The following is a 21,267-nucleotide window of genomic DNA, read 5'->3' on the forward strand; positions in this document are numbered from 1 at the left end:
CGTTGTCAGAATTGCATTTTGTTAAGGTTTGGGATAGGATAACGCAAGAACTGATTTGATCTTCGCATATACAAATGTTGCGCAGGGCTCTAGCCAGTTGCAAAATTATCATAAAAAATTGCGCTTGAAAATGAGACGAAGACAAGAAAATGCATTTGCCTTAAATACTTAACCACAGAATAAAAAACAGTCGCAGATTGAAAATAATATGACATGCAATATTTTGTTCAAATGTGAAGGGTTAACAGACGCAGATTGGTAATAATATGAGATGTGCAATCCATATGGCTGATTTAGACTCAATTTGACTTTAAGATAATTTCAAGAGCCTTTTCAACTAAACAGGGCGAAATCTTCATTTTTATGTGGTTGGGAAGAAGTCATCAAGTAGGACAACATAAATTAAAAATCCACACACTATACATTAAAGAAGTATCTAATATTCAACTGATCCAACCTAATTATTGCAATACCGAAAAAACGCCGTTTTATTACATTAAATATATTTTTGCCAAGTCCAATTGATGCCCGCCTACAGCTCATGCACTCAAGGCCAGGCATATTATAACATAGAAAGAAAGCCTGCATCAGTCAGCAATAAATTACAATCATCAGTCCTGCTGCCATTTGGTTTGTAAGCTAAAAATAAGGATGAAGAAGAATAAAAACAAGAAAAAAGTAAACATGCGGTCTAACAACATTTATGTTGAGAAATGAGGCAGTTCAATTCATTAGATGCTCCAATCAAGAAAAGGGTCCATTCCAGGATGAGGAGATTAATAGCATGTGACGACAAAAAAGGTTTACTAAGCCCTCTTTATGTAATCAATGACAGTTAGCAATAGTATTCGATCGAATGGATGTGCCAACCGTATTTAATCAGACAATATTTCTATTTGTTACCTCCTAGCTTCCAGAGATAGTCTCTAGGACACTGAGTCTTGCAAAGGCTAATTTGAGAAATTAAAAACATTTCATGAAAGGGTCCCAATCTCACCTAAAACAAAACTTACTTTAGAAACCGAGCGGATGCACGGGAACCGTGGCTTGGTTATTGACAAGATCTCTAGCGATTTCTTTCTTTTTTGCGTCATTTGTGAGGCTCATGTTGTTGGAGAGGGACTTGAGATTCGTTGCAATACGATCAGATGCCTGAAGAAAAATCAAAAGACAAAATGAGCCTCAGCATATCGCACTTAGACGTTCATTAAAAAATCATCTAGTTCTGTTGAACCATTCCTTTAAAACAAAAATAATATAATGTCACGTCGCAGTGTCTTCCATAATCGTAAGTTAAGCCACGAATTCATACGTCAGCGATTGGTAAGATGGACTCATGCAGAGACGAACAGTTGCAGTTCTGTTTCTTTCTAGTCTTAAACAATCGCGAAATCTTTTCAGAAGAGAACAGAACATTTCGATGTTACCATTCAACGAACCAAGTGATGTTTTTGATTGAATGGGGAAATCTCTTTGCTCTATAACTTGCTCTATAACTTGTTCAATAATAGGCATTGTGAGAGATACATATTATCATATTTTATCATATAACGGTTGGAGAAATCTATTATGTTATCTATAATCAAAATTAATACAATTTCTTATCCAGCGACGCCTTCTAAACAGGTAGTAACAGAAAGTTTTTTCGCTCGTAAATTCTCAGAAATTCCTTAAACACAAAGGTTTTTATGCTGATCAAATGAAATATTATAAGAGTTTCACGAGTGATGCTATAGAATGTAAGGTCTCTGAGGATTCCTATTTTACTTAAATATTCATTGTCCACTGCCCAGAATTTTATGTTGCTTTGTAACACGAGTCAATCAAGTTATATCTAAGGTTGAGGGTTTATATGGGTTTGGTGAAGCACTGATGTACCAACCACCAATGAAGGACAGTTGCATTAAGACCTGACTTAACGAGGGATGTGGCATTATCATCTGAGGGAGGTATCTCAATTCAATTACTGTTCTTCGGCTGATGATGGTTTTTATCCCCGAGTGAGAAAAAACATGTTATTCGCCTTCTAATCTTCAGGGAAATGCCACTTTAAAAATATTAAATGATAAAGTTTAAAGAGCAGCAAAACATAACAAGAAACAACAGGAGAAAACACTTTGGTATATACTGCAGGAAGATTCCAAGTTGCCACTTTAGGTACCATGTTAAATTAGATAATCTTGGGTTGATTAAACGTGAAACTCGAAGATCGAACTTGGATAATCCCTTTTCAATGCAGTCAGGCATGTACAGCTCTGTCTATAGGACACAGTGCAATATTTAATAGTCTGCTGAACACTTATCTGCTTTACTGTTAAGAAATATGAAAAACTATATAATAATCACCTCTGCACAGTAAATTGAGCAAATATTTGTTTCATGTTCTGATGAGCTTGCTCCTTCATTGATTGACCGCGAAGCCCTAAAATGTAAAAAATATGCTTTCATATTCAGAGGTTCAATAACAACACCATTAAGGCAATCTAAATTTACGTGTATTCAAGTGAATTCGGTTAGTCTTCACACTAATAAATTTGAATGGCAAGCAAAGGCTGATTGACAAAATGAAAACCCCAGAAAACAAAAAGATTGTACGAAAAAGTACAAAGGAAAAAAAGAGTGTTAAATGCCTTGATAGGACGCAGATCATGCCATAGATATCGATGGCAGCATCAGCCAGGCGATAGCAAATCATTTGTTCATCTAAAATAAAAAACAAATATAAAAAAGGCTTTCAAAAAGGATTCTTTAAAACCAACCAACATTCTGAAGAATACTGTATCTGTTATCTGAAGAATACATGATTTTTCAAATGAGTTTTAAATGAATGGTTTGTAAGGACGAATAATGATATCACTTACAAATTGCTTGAATAACGAGGGTTGTTCTAGAAATTCTAAACGTGTGCTTCATGCCAATGAAAATTATTAAACATACCAACAATGTTCTTGCCATATTTGATAAGAAGTGCTTCAGAGGTCACTCCAAACAACCCAATCGACTTTGAGGCCTTGAGGAAAAGCAGAAAGAACTTGAGGGTATTTTCTGTTTATACTCGTCTAAACCAATCAGACAGCAGGCAGGCATCCGGTATAAAAACTGATATAGTGGTGGCAATGAAAATTCACCAAGCCCTTACTAACCTAGGACAGCAACCTTTAGCCTTTTTTTGCAAGCTATCCTGCGAAGGTAATTTTTCAGGACGCTGAAAAGCTATTGTTAATATTTTTCAGTGCCTTGATCCTTTTTCTGATGTGATCACACCTCGCAATTAATACGCCTGGAATAAGATACACCCGGCGACACTCCTTACACCAAGTAAAAGAATCTTAGTTAGGTAGCCTGTGACCTTCAACACTGAGCCATTTCTCACACTGGAGGCAGAAAGCTCCGTTCGTTTCGGATGTTGAATAGTGAACAATTTTTTTTTGCGGTACAGAATTTGAAAATGGCTTTGAAAAAAGCAAACATTTTACAACATACTAAAAGCTTTTTCGTCTGACACTCCTCAGAGCATAAAACGTCAGAATAGGTTCCGAAAAAACACGATGGAAAAATATATACCCAGTTGTGGATCGAAATAGGCCAATCAGAAAAACGCAAGCACAAGACCGGTATAGTTGACCAATCAGTGCCGCGAGCCTAAAGAAAAATTACCAATGGAGTCCAAGAGAGAAAACGAACTCCTTTTGTCTACACAATGGCGGCTTATTCGTTTTTATGTAGATTGACTCCAAAACTGCTAGATGGAAGGACGACCGGGCTCTGCCAATTATCCGAAACATGTCGTCATTATAGAGTTTTGCACAATCTGGGTTGTCTAAAAGATGTTGACCAATGGCAGAATCACTTGTTTTAACAGTGTTTCTAGACCTACAAGATCGAGGAGGCTGTTCTCTTTGAGGGGCAGTTTTGTTCACATTTGTTCAAAAATTGTTCACATTTTTCAAGCAGAGGTACACTAAACAGGAGATTGAGGATCTCAACCAACTGGTGAAGTTAAGAGGTAAGCTGAGGACGGCCAGGTTCTCTTTATCATTTCTCAATTTATGTTTGACTAACCGAGTTGTGCCAAAATTTATCACCGCTCGTATTTCCAAGTCTGGTGTTAGACAAAGTCCAACCATTGAGCGCGCTTTTCTCCAAGATGAGATTCAGAAAAGAAAAACCAATGTTCTGAACTTAAAATGCCTGTATACACGCCAATGGTCTAAAACGCGTCCATTTCTTTCATTCCTTGACAATTTTCGACTTTGCCGCTACATTTCTGAAATTGACCAGCGGACACTAAAACATACCACGGAAAAACACAATAGGAATATTGGCATGCTAGTAAGGAAACGTTTCGGTGGAATGTTGAGCGACACCAAAAAACATATTTTCAATTTCTCGGATTATTCTCTCTCTGATACTGAAACATTTGTCTTAGGTAATGTACTTGAATTTTGTATCCCACCCCAAACAATCAACAGAGAGGAACTCTTTGCTGAATTCGAAATTTTACACGCTCAACTTGCCAAGCACGAGATTTCTAACCCTTTGGAGTTTAACAAATTACGAGCACGACTAAGCGATTTGGCATATGCGTATAGTGGCTCTCCCATCGACCACTCTGATTTTCTTTTGCATAGAGAACATTTCCAAGCACTAAAATCTCTAAGGGCTAACAATGACATCTTTATTACAAAACCTGATAAAGGGTCTGGAGTGGTAATTTTAAACAAAAAGGACTACATCAATAAAATGGAGGTAATTCTCCACGACAAAGAAAAATTTGCTAAATTGGGTGATGTCGAAACACATGACAAAACGGCCAAACTAGAGCGGAAACTCCAAAAACGTTTGTTGGAACTGGTCAACTCAAAAATGTTGGCTACAGAAATTTATGATAGGATAAGACCCACGGGCTCTCAACGACCACAAATGTATGGCCTCCCTAAAATACACAAGCCGAACGTCCCACTTAGACCTATCTTGTCTATGATTGGTTCAGCACAACACGAACTGGCTAAGTGGCTTTCTGAAGTTTTGGACCCTGTTCTTCAAAAATATTCAAAACATTGCATCAAGGATTCTTTTACGTTCGCTGAGTTCATGCAAAACTTGAACATCGAAAACGAAACATCTTTTATGTGTTCTTTTGACATTAGTAGTCTTTTCACAAATGTTCCTTTGAGTGAGACCATCAAAATATGTGCCGATGCTTTGTACCGGAGCGAGCTTAATAGTCCACCATTCCCAGAGGAAGTATTCATTGAAATGATGGAAACTGCAACACGTTCAGTTGAATTCAGTTTTAACAATGAAATGTACCAACAAAAGGATGGTGTCGCTATGGGTAGCCCTCTGGGACCTGCCTTGGCCAATATCTTTGTTGGCTTTCACGAAGAGCGTTTGTTCGACTACGACCAAAAGCCAGGTGTCTATTTTCGGTGTGTGGATGACACATATACCATTTTCAAAACAGAAGCTGAGTGTGATTTTTTTCTAAAACACCTAAATAGCCTACACCCAGCCCTCCAGTTTACGTTTGAAAAGGAAGAAAATGATTCCTTGCCATTTTTAGATGTTTTGGTCGAAAAGTCTAACACTGGATTTCTTACCAATGTATATCGCAAGCCTACTTTTACCGGTCAGTACATACGCTGGAATTCATTTTGCCCAAAACAACGCAAAGTCAACCTTGTCAAAACATTAGTACATAGGGCACTTATGATCTGCTCGAAATCTAAACTGCACGCTGAACTGGAAAAACTCAAAACGATCTTCTTGGACAACGGCTATCCTGAAGACGTCATTTTATCTTATACTAAGGAGAAGATCGCAAGTTTTTCGGCTGTTCAAAAGTTTGGTCCGCAAAAGTGCCCAGTTTATTTGAAACTACCATGGATTGGTAACACTTCCTTGCGATTCGAGAGTCAGATTAGGCAAGCCATAACCAATTGTTTCTTTGCTGTCAATCCTCGGATTGTTTACAGCATTAGGAGAGCCCTTCCATCCATTCAAAAGGATTGCGTTCCTACCAAACAAAAAAGTTCCGTCATTTATGAATTTACGTGCCAGTGTGATTCTGGCTACGTAGGACGCACAACCCAAAGATTGGGGGATAGGATAAAACAGCATGTTCCTTCCAACATACGAAACAAAACTGCCCCTCAAAGAGAACAGCCTCCTCGATCTTGTAGGTCTAGAAACACTGTTAAAACAAGTGATTCTGCCATTGGTCAACATCTTTTAGACAACCCAGATTGTGCAAAACTCTATAATGACGACATGTTTCGGATAATTGGCAGAGCCCGGTCGTCCTTCCATCTAGCAGTTTTGGAGTCAATCTATATAAAAACGAATAAGCCGCCATTGTGTAGACAAAAGGAGTTCGTTTTCTCTCTTGGACTCCATTGGTAATTTTTCTTTAGGCTCGCGGCACTGATTGGTCAAGTATACCGGTCTTGTGCTTGCGTTTTTCTGATTGGCCTATTTCGATCCACAACTGGGTATATATTTTTCCATCGTGTTTTTTCGGAACCTATTTTGACGTTTTATGCTCTGAGGAGTGTCAGACGAAAAAGCTTTTATTATGTTGTAAAATGTTTGCTTTTTTCAAAGCCATGTTGAATAGTGGTCGGTTTTGCGTTAAGCAGATGAAAATTTAGAAAAATGTCCCTCCACGGCTTCAAAACAGTTTCGGTTAAGAATAAAATACCGTAAAAGCTGTAGTATTAATTATTTTTGTGGTTCCAGAGGGGGCTTTGTAGAAAACAGCCAGATACAACAATGTTTCGTGCTTGAGTATATAAAAACGGCTATTGCTGGCAGCTTTTAAAGTCTAATAAAATGATCAGAGCAAGAGCAATGGAAAGGTCTTTTCCACTACCGAACATAAAGAACAATGGAGATTTTGAAAAGATACGATCCACAGCAAGGGACCGCAAAGAATGGAGAAGATTATCAGAAGTAGTGTGCAGAGCTGCAGAAGCAGAAACAACATGAAACCTTCATGTCAGGACTGCGCATATGCAATTATATATATAAAATGATCACATATCATGTTTCGATGAGCACTTAACTCAATGGTCATTTCCTTATCTTCATTAGATTACGATCCTAACGATTCAAATATAAAAGCACATATTAAGATACAAAAACCTACATGAAAACATATAATCTTTAGCTGGCTTCCTCGGCCAATGATGACTTCACATTATTTGAATTCATATCTTATGTCGTACTTACCCAGTCTGCATACTCCGCTAGCTGTGGATGCACTTGACCTTTCAACTCGGGTCCAACTGTCAACCCTGCCAGTCTAAGAAAATCAAATTTTAGTTTTGGCTTCATATCTGCAGGGATGCTTCAAATGTGCATGGTCTCAGAAATATCAAGAAAGAAAAAGACACGGCTGCTTACCTTCTGGAACGCTTGATGCCTTCATCCATAATCAACCGGAAATTTCCAATGGGATTCTGTAACTTCTTCTGCAATGCTCGTAAATACTTTCCAGCATTCTGACGAGAACAAATCACGAGAAACTCAAGGAAACGTTGAACAGAAGCATTCATGAAAATTCAATCTAGCAAGGCTGTTATTTATAAGCCAAAATAAAAGTATTCGTAACACAATTTGGCGTTACTTGAGACAAAATTTGTGTTATAAATTTTCATTCTTACCTGAAGTCCCGTCAACGAGATGAAAAGTCGTAAAATGTCGTTGGTTCCTTCAAAAATCCTAAATATTCTCAAGTCTCTCATTACACGCTCGGCACCACAATCCTAAAGTAAAAATTACATACTTTAGAACTGGCTTTTAACGGTGGCTTATTGAAAACACAGAAACGATTAAAGCTACTGATATTTACTGTGATGAATTACCAAATCGATCGTTTGATACTATTTAAGACTGAAACTGCTCACCTTCATGTAACCCATTCCTCCTAGAATCTGGAAAAAAATATCTGAAAAGTGAGCAACATAAAAATTTTAACAATCTAGCAATGGAATTAACATGAAACTGACTGAAATTAGTAAATGATAAAATAACAAAATCTAAGAAGTATGTGAAAGGCAAGCAATATCATGAAAAGGGTAACATACTTGTATGCTTTCGTCAGCAACTTCCCACGCAGCTTCCTAGAAATATTTGAAGTTTGTGTAAGGGTCAGAAAAACCGATGGGTATTTTGACATTCTTTTAGATTATTAATATTCAGCAACCACTTCACAGTCTTTTTTGCTTTCAAGGACCATGTTGTGAACAACAATTAGGGTGCAGGCTAGAAGATTTCTTGCAGGTTCCAACGTTAGCGCAAGAAAAATGTTTGCATCATTTATTCAAGGCAGAGATGCGGCTGAAGTCTTTTTCATTCACAGCAAACGAGCTCAAGACATCGAAACTTACCGATGCATACACTTTGCTGATGGCTGCCTCAATTTGAAACTCCTTGATACCCATATCCATATTTGCACTGACCATGTATGCCATTGACTAGAGAAACAGCAAACGAAGTTACAAAAACAATAACCACGAGTCCTGTAATTTTCTCATATCGTAACTAGACTTCGAGCACAGATCCTTTCAGCACTTACATCATGCCAGCACCTCAACCTAACGCAAGTTCACGGATGAATAAAAAATGAAAACTTTTGCAAACAAGTAGGACAGTGTATACCTGTGCCGAGGACATTCATTATAACCATGTCACCTTTTAAAAGATAATACTTGCTGGCCCCATGCTTCAACCGAAACTTCGAATCGTTAGATCATTGTTCGTGATTTGTATACATGATTCCACGTGTTTGCGTCTAATGATCAATAACTTGAGTTACCTCAAAACTGCAACAAATTCATTCAGCTTTCAACAATTTTTATTCACAATTTGGAACCCTGAGAAACAGTATTAGCATGCAGTAAATTTCATAGCACTGAAGATTCAAGTGCAGCTTTCGTAGCCGTTCTTAAAAACAGTGACAGCGTACCTCAGTAACATACTGCAGAATAGCCATTCGAGCCAACTTCTCTTGAATGACTCCAAATTCGCTGATTTTTGACCCGAATTGGGTTCGGTTGGCTGCATGATCAACCTTAAATGTAGAAAATTAATATCGTATTGAGATGACGGCAATATTTAACTCTCTCAACTTGGACGATTTGAGAAGAATGACTTGGAACGAGGACGGTTTGAAACTTCTTAAACGAGTTGAGAAGTTTTGAAATTTGGCGCAATAATATAAAGTTCGCGCAAAATTGAAGAAGTGGGACTACTCACCGCTTTTGTTATTAAACCCTTCATTGTACCAGAAAGGGCTGCAGCCATTCCAAATCTGCCATTATTGAGAATATTCATGGCAACTTTAAAACCCTCTCCAACACCTGTTCAAGAAATTCACAAATTACAAATTTAAGATGCAAGAGCGAAAACATTCAAATCAATAATGTCGATATCATTCAGAAATCATCATCACGCTACTTGAACATTGAAAACAACCAACTAGAGTTCCTTGCTGTACCAAAGTCAAGAGCGAATTTTTGATCCTGAGGCAAAAAATCCACCAAACAATGATCTATGGATCGTAATCTTCCTTCCGTGCCATTCATCGACCATTTGAGATCTGAACGCAAATTTCCTTTAAATTGTATCCGACGTGTAAAATAACTGTGGTATGACTGGAAAACTTTTATTTCCATTTTTTCCTCGAGCAGTTTTAAAATTCACAAATGACAAAATATTCAACGAGACCAGTTCTGCATGCAAGGCGCGCGCCCAAGACAAAATCTGTGCATCGGAGAGGGTTTTAAGGTAAACAATCGACGAGTTTCTTCTAAAAGAAAGCTTGCTTCTTACTTTATCTATCCTATGTTCCCTATGACATCACCACAAGCAGATGTCGATATCGCAATCGCAATCACAGTGAAAATATCGCAAATGAGAAAATCGTTCTTCTCAAATCTAACATTTTAACTTATCAACTTATTAAATTAAGTCCAACAATGTTTCACGAAACAACAAGAAAGAAACATTTAGATAAAACAGTATAACAAGATAGGACATCAAAAACACTTTACCTCCTAAAATATTTTCAACAGGAACTTTCACTTCATCAAACGTGACCTAAGTAGACAGGAAAACGCCAGCGTAAAAAGGGTTAAGAAAAGTTCACAAAAGCCTCAAAACTATTGTTGTAGGAAAATGCTTTCGTTGAGCTTCTTTACTAATAAAAACAGAGGAATCTATCAAAAGGCCTCTACCTGGTATATTTAAACATAGTTAGATATTGTACTGTGTGCCGTTGCAAATTCTCCAATTTCAACTAATTGGTCTAAAACCAGGTACAGATTCCATACTGAGTGAATACAGATATTGCATTTCATTCATTGTTTTTTTTGCTTATTTGATTCCTTTTCAAGGTATTTTGACAAAAATTTTTTATTGCGAACAAAGGCCACAGAGTTTCATTTTTAACATCTTCTGTTGGTGATGTACCTCGTGATTTCATCAATGAAAAGATGTGCCGTGAATAAAAAAAGGTTGACAAACAAAGAAAAAATGTCGAACTTTCTGATAGGCCTTCGCAAAATGCACTCACCTCTGCTGTGTTGGAAGCTTTGATTCCCATCTTTTTTTCAGGTGGGCCACTATAATAAAATTTTCATAATTAGTGTGCTAAGATGCCATGCGATGGAGTAGGATTCCAACACAGACAGAACATTGTTTTATAGCTCGAGCATAACCTTCAAGAAACACATTGTTTTTTGGTCTTCTACAGAGTCTTAAGATTTGCAGTTTTCCTCTGGTGTCCTGCAGATACTTAAAAGTTCTTTCTGTAACAAATCTAACAGGCCTTAGAATATTCCAATTACAGACAGACTCAAGGAACACAGGTTACAAGTCTTGGTTCCTTTGGCCGTTATGCATCCTTTTGGACGTTACGTAACTAATAATTCAGCAAAATTTAATGTGTTCAGCAGCAGTAGCTTGAAAGTGCTGATTAACGTATGCAGACCTTGGAGGAGTTCATCAAAAACTGATAAATCACTTATTTTTTATCAAAAGAGCACCCTACAAAATATACCTCGTTACACCACCGAAACCTCTCTCCACGATAAATGCTGTAACCTTATCTTTTGTCTTGCCACTTTTTTCGTCAAAAACAGGTGTCTAAATGGAAAAACACTTTATTCAAAATTGGAAATCAAGGGAAACCGGGACACGAAAGTAAATGTGCATGCGAAGAGGGCTCGCTGCCAATCATAAATTAAAACGTTGTTCACTTAAGACAAATGGGTACAAAAGTCAACAAGCCCGCCGAAATTCTTATCTCAAGAGACAAAGGGAAGGAGCAAGCCACGTTTTGCAACCTTCATGCAGCTAAAATAACAAGTGATCTTTTTGCAGACCAGATACCTGGAAAAAACTTAGAAGAGCCGTATGTCACAGGTAAAAATCGCATCACATGTTTACAGTACCAAATGTCAAAGATAAGAAAATAAATAAGCTATGCTATTGAATTGAATCAAACATTTGTGTAATTCATCCTATGTTTGCGATAGGCTGCAATTTTAATGAGATTCATTTTATCATTTTAAAACGATAATAAGTTTATAAACATCTTATTTTGTTGCTTATTACATGAAAAGGTTTTACACATTAGCCCTCGTTCGAATACCTTTTTAAGGAGACGTTATTCAACTTAGACGCAAAATTAAATGACCCTCAAACATTACCTTCCACACATGGCTCGACCAACGCTTAACCAGATGCAAAAATCACCATCGTTTAGAGTGGTTTTAGTCAGCTTAACATGCATTTTAAAACCAAAACCAAGGTATGCGTAGCTCGATTCAAACAAAAACAAATGAAAGTTGTATGTTTACAGCAATTTCTTGCTTTACATCAAATTCTTGCTTTGCATCAATTTTCTTGTTCAAATGAGAAGAGATTCGATCATACCTGGGCAAACACTGTAAAAACATCCGCAATACCGCCATTGCTAATCCTAAAATTAACAATACAGATCAGTTGATTTCCATTGCTGTTTATAAAAAACTGATTCAAGGTTGCAGGGGGCATTAGCTACTACTCTTAGAGGAAGGGGACATTTAAGGGCCAGAACACACTTAATTCGATGGGAAAAATTGCAAAGATAAAAAAGATAATATTTCAATATAAACAAACCATAATTTGCCACCATTAAGAATCCAATGCTTCCCATCTTCACTCAGTTTTGCATTCGTCCTTATTGACTAAAAGATATGATGGCAGCGTTGTTAGTAAAAAATAAGACAGAAGGGTCTTATACAACTATAAGATACCAATCGAGAGAGAAAGACCTTGACGTTTCAATATGGAAATGAAATATTAAAAAAGGGCAAAGTTCTGCAAAGAAAATTGGCAACCGCAAAAAAATTGGCAACTGCAAAAAAATCGGCAACTGCAAAACACATTGAAACTGTATGGGGCATTGGCCTGAAAGGTGGCACGAACTGGCACAAAGATGACACAAACTTCTTGAAACAAAGATGCAAATTTTTTAACCTACATTCACAAATGTATGGAAAATGTATGGAAGTTTTCAAAATGTATGGAAAGAATTGTTTTTTGTTTCTAATGGTTGGACGTAAAAAGATAGTAAAGATTGCCAAAGACCTTCAACATTTCTTTCCACAACGTTTTTTGAAGAGAAAACGTTTCAGTCCATGTTTGCCTACATACCTTTTCATAATTATAATTTACAATCCTTATTTTCTTTTGCATGCTTCAAATGGGAGCATTTTAGACCATTTAGGTAAATACTCGAAGCATATGTTATTGGGAAAAAAAATTATAGAGAACTATGGATAATTTGTGTTTTCCTTTGAAAGAAAGGTGAATAAAGCCTCTAAAAGCTGCTCAAAACAAAGAACAGCAAGGAAGCAATTTGTTACGAGTCCTTGCTCGAAATTGTTGTGTCGGCAGAAACGATGAAAAATTTCCACTTATGTGCTTAACATTTTAGAAATGAAAAAAGCAAACATTTTAGAACATTTTCGTCTGACACTCTTCAGAGTACAAAACGTCAGAACATGGTTAAAAACACTAAGCTAGGAAGTATATATAACCAGTTGTGGATCGAAATAGGCCAAGCAGAAACGTGAGCACACGATCGTTGTGCTGTTAAGTTGCTATTATGTTCCGTCACAAGTTAAAAGTTAACTTGGTCAAAAAATTGAATTGAAAGGAAATATTGAAAAATTGCTTACGGCAGCATCTGAGCCACTTGAAGGCTCGGTCAGGCAGAAGGCAGCAATTTGTTCACCAGTTGCTAGCTAAATTGAATACAGAAGTCTCAATGCATTAAACCATCAGAAGACACAAACAAAGAAAATGCATTCCATGTGCACTAGCAAAAAAAGGTTTTATTGTAAAACAGGAGACTATTGAACAAATTAGAAAGCAGTACGAAAACTTAGAAAAGAGTAAAATAAGGAACACCAAAACTGTGGGCAAAAACAAACGTATCAAATATATTGTGCTGTATTTTAAGAAGTTGAAAATTCAATGCACTAGATAGAACTGCCAGATATTTTCATCGAGTAAAGATTCCAAATCGATTTGAAAAAAATTACAGATATAAGCTTTTCGTCTAACACTCTTCAGAGTTTAAAACGAGTTATTCTAAAGTTTCATGCTGTGACGAGAGTTTCAGACAAAAAGCTTCAAATATGCCTTTGAACTTCTGCCTTTTTAAAGCAATTTATAAATTTTTAACCACCGAAAACTGTTAGGAAGTTACCTTTGGAAGGTATTTCTTCTTCTGTTCTTCATTTCCAAATAAGAGAATTCCTTTGAAACCGATGGACTGTTAATACAGATAATGAAATACATTTAAAAATTGAGTTGTTCAAAACGGGTTATCGTATAGAAAATGTTTTACTTTGTTATTTTCAAATGTTTATGTAACAGATGTTCAGCTTTACGTTACACTGGACAACTGCTTAAGGTATTAAGTCCTGTTCATGTTACAAAAAATTTAACATTGGTTGGCCACGGGACTCAGTTGACCAAAGGTTAGATGACTGCACTGTGAGCACAACTAGCCTTGGTTGGCCCCCAGGTTAATCTAGCCCTTATCAGCTTAGTTTGACCATGCTTTGGCGGTCGGGGCATCCTTGGGTGGCTCCAGGTTACCGTTACTGAATTTTAGCTTGACTACAAACATGTGGCCAACATGATGCAATAGGAAGGATAACAAGTTAAATTGAGCACCACCATAATTACTTTCTGTGTAAAAACTGTTTGAGAGTGGTCATAATTTACTTGGATCATTGTACGCTGGTTTTTGGTCGTGTTGGATAATATTTAGCCATGTGTGCAGTTCAACGTTAATATCTCTGCTACATAGCTAAATACAGTGCAAATTTAAAATTAAAGGGGAAGACAGAAAGGGGGGGGTGGGGGGTTGCTTCACAACAAATGCATGCTATTGCGCACACGTTTAGGGGTTTGTCTCAACAGCACTGTCCCCAAGGTTGTAGGTTCGTATCAAGCTTATTTCCCTTGTAAAAGAAATTTAGTTTGCCTTTTTAAATTTCATGTAAAAGACCAACAAGCTGCGTGAAAAGCCCAAAAAAACCCTTGAAAGGGGAAGAAATATAGTTAACTTTATCCAAAATGTTGTCAAAAAATTAATCGTCGAACGAGTAAACCACGCCCCTTACTTGATGAGCTCCTAATGTTATTCCAACAGCTAGGTCATGGCCACCAACAATTTCCACAAGCCGAGCATACTTGAAGAAAAAACAAGTTGCAATTAATTAATCTATTCTCATAAGTTAGAAAATTCAAAAGATGAGAAAGGCAATTTTGAGCCAAAACCGTTTTGAAAGCACTAGTCTCAACTAAAACCAAAACAAACTCTGATTGAGTAGCTGAATGAAAAATATAACATGAATTAAACAGGTTAGCTAAATGAAAAATGAGCTAAATTCTTAGAAATCAATGTACACAATTCATAGCCGATGTATCTGTAAAATTGATGATCTGACTGGAACAAATACGATATTGATTGAAACTGTGTCTGGCCAATTACCTGTGTATTTGTCAAGCCAACTCCATCTAACTCCTGTGGAACCTGCAACAGAATAGCAGCAGCAATGTCAATATGAGTAGTTCAAAAGAAAAAAGGTTCAACTTAATCTTTCAATTTGATCGCAGTTAAATAGATATCGAGAAAACGGAAAAAGGCTAATCAATTTTTAAATGCAAAGTGTGGCAGCTCTGAGACATAACATGATGCAAAGAAAAGTGAAGAAGAAAAAAAATTAAATTGATGATTTACTTAAAAAGTAAAAAAATTCAGACTTTGCTGGAAAATAAAAAAAAGTCAAAAAAGAGTTCAACTATCGAAAAAACATTAAAATAAATAGAACAGGATCAATGACTATATTTTGCCTACAATGAAATGCAAAGAAACACTATGAAATCAAATTTAAAGAAATCACAGGAAAAGCGAATGCTTTTTGAAGATAACAGAATTTGCTACCTTAGAAAATGTCCTCCGGGATAAGGGGCCACTTAGTTTGCTACAAGACAAAGGATTAGCATAGATCCTTATGGTTGCATCCAACTAACAGAAGGTAAAGACAATATCCAATGACTACATCAAAAGCAACAGGCTACCTGAAGACCGAATGCACCAAGTTCTTTAAGTCCTTGCATTGTAACATCATCAACTTTTTCAATTTCATCATTTTTCAATGCATCATTGGATTCCTAGAAAAGAATATATCATGTGGTAAAATAAGAGTAAAGGTTTAAGTATGATGCACATACTATTTTTGGGGCCCTTTATGTGAGCTCCAGACACATCAAGTTTCATGTTTATTTCAAAACATTTGCATAGAAAAAGAATATCATCATGGATTAAATGAACAAAAAGAAAATCATTCTCCATAACATGAAATCAAAATCAAAATAGAAATCAAAACTTTTAAAGGTAAAAATGCTGCAAAATACTAGAAAAAGAAGAAAATCATTTACCTGGAAAAATTTCTCAACTGGATCAACCAATGATTGTATGAATTCTGCCTGCTCACTTGTAAGTGCTATTCATAAAGAAGAAATGTCTGTTGCAGAATTTTATCTTAGAAATAAATATTTTTGGTATATTAGAAAATAGTTTGATGGGAATAATTGCAAAAGATACCTTGTGGGCTAGATAGGATACAGAATAGAATGCAACTTAAAAGACCAGGTATAATAACTTGTTTAAAGAGCAAAGTTGAAAATGTCTGGGCCTATAGCATTTGAGAAATTGCATTGCACTATTGCTGATAAAAGTCTAGTGAACTATACAAAAAATACTGCAATTTAAGATTGCTGTTATGTTTATGGACCTTGGGAGTTTATGGATTTTTCAAATAAATTGGCATAGAAAAACAATATTACGAACAAACAGAAATTTGCATGCGAAAATTAGAAAACAGAAATATTACAGCTAAAAGAAAGCTAAAAAGAATTCTAGCTTAAACAGACTTTTTGAACAAGTTGTTAATAACTAGCATACCATTTGGATATGGAAAAATACTTTTTGTGTCAGCAGAACCTTTGAAAATACCCATAGCAAATGACTTCACTTCCTATAGAGCAGGAAAAATAATGTATTGAAAGTAAATGTTGAATTAGGTTTCTAATTTAACAAGGTAATCAGAAAGACACAAACAATAACAAATTCCGTTAAGTAGGGTCTCATAAAAATTTTTCCAGCAAAGTAGCCTCACAACCAAAATTTTGAGCACAGCTAGTTAAATAGAAGAATCATTGTTCGGCAAATGCAATCTGTTTATAGGTTTTGATCCAATAGGTTTTGGTACTTTAGACACGGACAGTTTCCATGAGATATCAATCATAACTGTAATTTACTCAATGTAAAGTTGCAACTAGGATAACTGATAAAAGCATTTGACAAATTTTTAAAACATGTCCTTTTGTGTAAAACCTGTCAGATACCTGACAGGAAACAACTTGCAGATTACAGAGTGTAACATAAACTTAGCATGTTATATAAGAATTATGTTAAAAAGCAAAAAACCCAGATGCACTACCACTTGAAAAATGATTAAATTGTGACAATGTGATCCCTACTTGTCTTCTAACAACAGGTGTTGGCAACTGTCTTGTTGGCAGTCAAATACATCCATCAAAATTCGTTTTTCTGGATTTGTCAACTTTTCCCTAATCTTTCAAAGGTTTATTCAACAAATGTGTTACAATTAGGGCTGTCCAAACCTTCAGATATTCCTATTCGGTTATTCGGCTTAAAATTTAATGAATATTCGGTTAATCTGCGAATATGGGTGTGGCAAAATGGGTGTGGCAGGGTGGTGGTAGAAAAACTGCAATAAGCTGTGAATATAGCTAATCAGTCATTACTGTTAGATAAATCAGAACAATTAATTTTTTGTTTTCCTATTGACATTTCCTGTGTTTTACGTAACTTCAAAGGGTGTGCTGCAAAGCAATTTTAGAAACGATTTTTTGTCAAAAATAAATGTTTTCTCGAACTTTCCCTAGCATTAGTCGCCCCTAATGGCCAGAGAGTCAGTATCAAATTAACGAGAAACCATAGTCGTACATTTTGAAAAAGGGTCGTTTTCAAACATTTTGTGAAATGAAAAGCTTTCTAGCACGGGCTTCGACACAGCTTGCGAAGTGGAGGAAAGGGGGAGGGGGGCAAGAGAAAATTTAACACTCACAACAAAAGATTTTGTGAAAAGTTATATTATTCTCCAAAATGGTGGTAGGGCCATAGCCCCCCGGCCACCCTTCGACCAGTCAATGCTATTCGATCAGTCACGTTTATTCGAATGGTGAACGCTATTCGATCAGTCACGGTTATTCGAATAGTCACAGCTATTCGATGAGTCAAGGCTATTCAAACAACCATTGTGGACCTCCAACAGTGAGGTTATTCACACTATTCGTCTCCAACCGAATAATCGTACTATTCGAACTATTCATTTGTAACCGAATAATCGTACTATTCGAACTATTCCTTTGTAACCGAATATTCGCTTTGGGCTTCAGCAAACCGAATAGTGAGACAGGTAACCGAATACAGATTATTCGACCTTCGGTGGACAGGCCTAGTTACAATTGAATTTCCTTTCACTCTTTGCCCAAGTTGAAAAAGCTTTCCTTAATTTTAGGAAGATAATTCAATTTAATTTTGATACCAGTGAGCCTAGGTTCATGATATTTTGGACCCAATTTTCTAGACGCAACAATTAAGGTAAATAGGCCCTTCTTTATAGGGTCATTTGCTTTAGCTTTAGTTTCATGTGAAACCAGCATCCATTGTTGAGAACTTGCAGTTGACAGAAGTTGTTGTGTAAATCAGAACAAGGTGAGTTCATGGGATCAGTATCAGGCCCACCAATAGCGCTGCAGCACAAAACTATTACACCACATATAAGGGTAAACCCTTTCCTTTTATAATAATTCCATGCCATTAAGTAGTCCAAAGGTGATATAATCAGGTTTTTCAAAAATATAAAGACATACATTTTGTGGAACAGAAGAAGAAGCATATCTCTTTGATGCCAACTTGTCCAAAACCCTAAAGAAGTGTAAAAACAACATTTCAATTATTTCATATATATTAACCAAAAGATGGAGGTTTCTTCAAAACTTTGACTGTCCTATCAGGCTGAAGCCTTAGATTAGAAGTTTTATCAGATAAGATTAGAGATCTATTCTTAAAAAAAATTAAAATTTTCCTGACAATGAGAAATTTTGCAGGAAAAATCGGCATTACTTTTTAAAATAATTATTATAATAATTCCTCATGAGGAAAACTCCAACATTTTTCCAGAGGCAAACCTGTGATTCATTTTGTTTCTTAATTTGCAACCTAATATCCAAAACCTGGCTATGCCACTGACTCTCCATTAGGTGATTGGGGTTAAAAACCCACAAATACCTTGCAGGAATTTTGGTTCAGACCTTTTCAAAGAAATAAAAATGTTTGCATGTTGTAAAGATTTCTAAGATGCTGCTGCTTTTCCGAACCTGGCACCTTAGACACTGGTGCTTAGATGTTTGCATCCCTAATCCAGATATTAATCTACCTTAATCCTCCTTGATCAATCTATCTTATATACAATCATGTAATGTCTGTTTCTTTATTTAGTTTGCAATTTTGTAAGCATTGTTGTATTTAATTTTAGCATCGTATTCTATTTAAATGTATTGTAGTTTTGTAGAATTGAAGTAGGATGGATTGATAATTATACGAAACTTGAAAATTATATGAAGGCTTGAATTATATGAAAATTATATGAAAATTAAAGGGGCTTGGCAAAGAGAGGGAAAATAAACCTTTGGTGAAACTATCTACTCAAAAGGAAAATTTATAGGCAATACTTAGCTATATAGATAAAGTGGAAATAATGAACATGAAAAGATGAGACAGTCTAGAATATATTTTTGTGAAAAAGGTTTTTGGTACAACATTTTGCAATTATAAATAACGATTTCTTGGAGTCTAATGAACAAACATCATCATAAGCATTTGATTTCATTTGATATCACCTTCCAGAAATGTACCTTATAGCACGGTTATATAGCATCTGCAAACATTAAGGATACTTTCAGCATGGTTGATTATTATTATCATCACATTTAGAGCAATGGCTCGCAAAAGAGAAATCATGTGGGTGCTGAGCCACTGGTGTGGGCTATTTCCTAAGAGAAGGCCTGTATTGCTTATAACAGTTCATTGGAGAAATCACAAAGAAAAGTGGTACATTGCTGTGTTTTGGAAGAAACAATTTTAAATTTTATTTTTAATACCACTATGGTTATTTAGAGTAGTAGCAAGTCCACATCAGTTTCAGCTGACACAAAGATTTTAACCTACTTAATAACAGCCTTCCACCATGGTGAATGCACACTCAAAATGCAGACATGGTAGTGCTGCAGGTGCACTTAAAAACATTTGATTTAAATTAAGAAAATTTACAAACCTGGAGTAGGGGGCTGTTTTCAACCCAATACCTTGTCAAATGTAAACTAGTCAGTGGTCACCACCCTCTAAATTTTAAGTCATTAAATTGTGGATTGGCACGAGTCAACAACTCAAAAACGTTTTGGATGGAAAAGTGGCGGGAACCTAATATTGCGAGTAATGATTATATAACTCTGCATCTGTCAAGGCGCAGTTTAACTCAGTTGTAAGGCAACGGAGTAAGGATACTGTTGCGTTGGCAGCAAGTTAAACAGTATTATAACTTATCTATTGGAGATTGTGACCTGTAATTAAGTAATTAAGTTAAAATACATGATAATTGTCTCAAATACTGATGACATTATTTGTCATGGGCGAACATTTGTGACTGCAAAACCTAAATTTAAATACCTTATTGAAATCCTGTTGGTTTTGCATGAAGCATTGAAACTTTTGTAACATCCTCCAAGTAGCTGGCAGCATTTTGCACGTTGCATGATGGTTCAGTGGTGCGGCAGCCTGACTTTCCACTCTTATCCCTTCCTTCTAGGTTTATTTGAGATGGGGTGAAAGTCCATCATTTCATTTGACATCACAGAAAACAGTAGCGAGGCTGTGGAAAATTGGACAGGAGGTTGTTGGATTTCCTCTAAAAAGCGCCCGGAGCGCTTTACAAATTTAGCCTTTCCTAATTAGGCAGGGCTATGGCTGTGAAAATCTAATTTCTCACCTAACCGAGATGATCTCAATGGTTTTATATACTTTCGAGTATGGAGATTCAGAATCCAAGATGGGACCAAACAATTTTTGCCTTAGTATCAGGTGATTGATGACAGATTTTGATAATACATACAAATGCGAACTGGGAAAATTCATTTTTGACATTAATTCATCAAGACATCAAGTAATTAATTTTTCTTTGCTGAAAATTTCATGTAAAATATACTTTTTAAATCTTTTAATCGTTTATGTTAAGCACTACTGTATTACTTGTAATTATTTAAAATATACTGATAATGAAATGTTGAAGCTCAAAAAGTTGCTATCGTGACCTTTTCCCTATTCACACATTATAGATTTTGACGGGTTTAAGGGGGGGCTGTTTTGAAGGGAGCGCTTATTTGCGGTTGGGCTCTTTCTTATTTCTGCTTTATTTCACTCAGCTAGTTTGTCATAAAGAATTAATGCTTTGCAAGTCCAACGAGGAATCTGCGAGAAATTGGCCTCTTTGTTCCAGGGAAGTGCAAGCTATAACAGGGGTGCCAGGTATTTTGGCGTGATTGCATGAT

At 36.1% G+C, this 21,267-nt stretch overlaps 1 protein-coding gene across 1 annotated transcript; it reads right to left on the minus strand.

Moving 5' to 3' along the window:
• Positions 1-420: 420 nt before the first annotated feature.
• LOC135684190 (very long-chain acyl-CoA dehydrogenase, mitochondrial) lies at positions 421-20,554 on the minus strand. The gene is made up of 27 exons (XM_065199632.2): positions 20,390-20,554; positions 18,535-18,589; positions 16,538-16,610; positions 16,012-16,076; positions 15,652-15,744; positions 15,062-15,103; positions 14,691-14,759; positions 13,766-13,831; positions 13,233-13,298; positions 12,169-12,236; positions 11,944-11,989; positions 11,066-11,151; positions 10,580-10,628; positions 10,059-10,104; positions 9,262-9,365; positions 8,972-9,076; positions 8,394-8,480; positions 8,091-8,126; positions 7,911-7,937; positions 7,668-7,769; positions 7,408-7,505; positions 7,234-7,306; positions 2,938-3,010; positions 2,631-2,703; positions 2,347-2,422; positions 1,014-1,152; positions 421-639 (listed from the first exon to the last, which is right to left on the minus strand). Exons 1-26 carry the CDS (start codon positions 20,473-20,475, stop codon positions 1,015-1,017), a joined length of 1,902 nt encoding a protein of 633 aa, XP_065055704.1. The 5' UTR covers positions 20,476-20,554; the 3' UTR covers positions 421-639; position 1,014.
• Positions 20,555-21,267: the final 713 nt, after the last annotated feature.

Source organism: Rhopilema esculentum, chromosome 21, assembly GCF_057945365.1.
Source record: "Rhopilema esculentum isolate cy_ngs chromosome 21, ASM5794536v1, whole genome shotgun sequence".
Lineage (NCBI taxonomy): Eukaryota > Metazoa > Cnidaria > Scyphozoa > Rhizostomeae > Rhizostomatidae > Rhopilema > Rhopilema esculentum.

Excerpts from the sequence above, each read along its gene's own strand:
- LOC135684190 (XM_065199632.2), bottom strand. The coding sequence starts at position 20,475 with ATGCAACGTGCAAAATGCTGCCAGCTACTTGGAGGATGTTACAAAAGT. Across the intron at positions 18,590-20,389 it reads ACCAACAGGATTTCAATAAG|GGTTTTGGACAAGTTGGCAT; the intron begins GTATTTAAATTT and ends ACACTTCTTTAG. Across the intron at positions 16,611-18,534 it reads CTTCTTCTGTTCCACAAAAT|GAAGTGAAGTCATTTGCTAT; the intron begins GTATGTCTTTAT and ends CCTGCTCTATAG.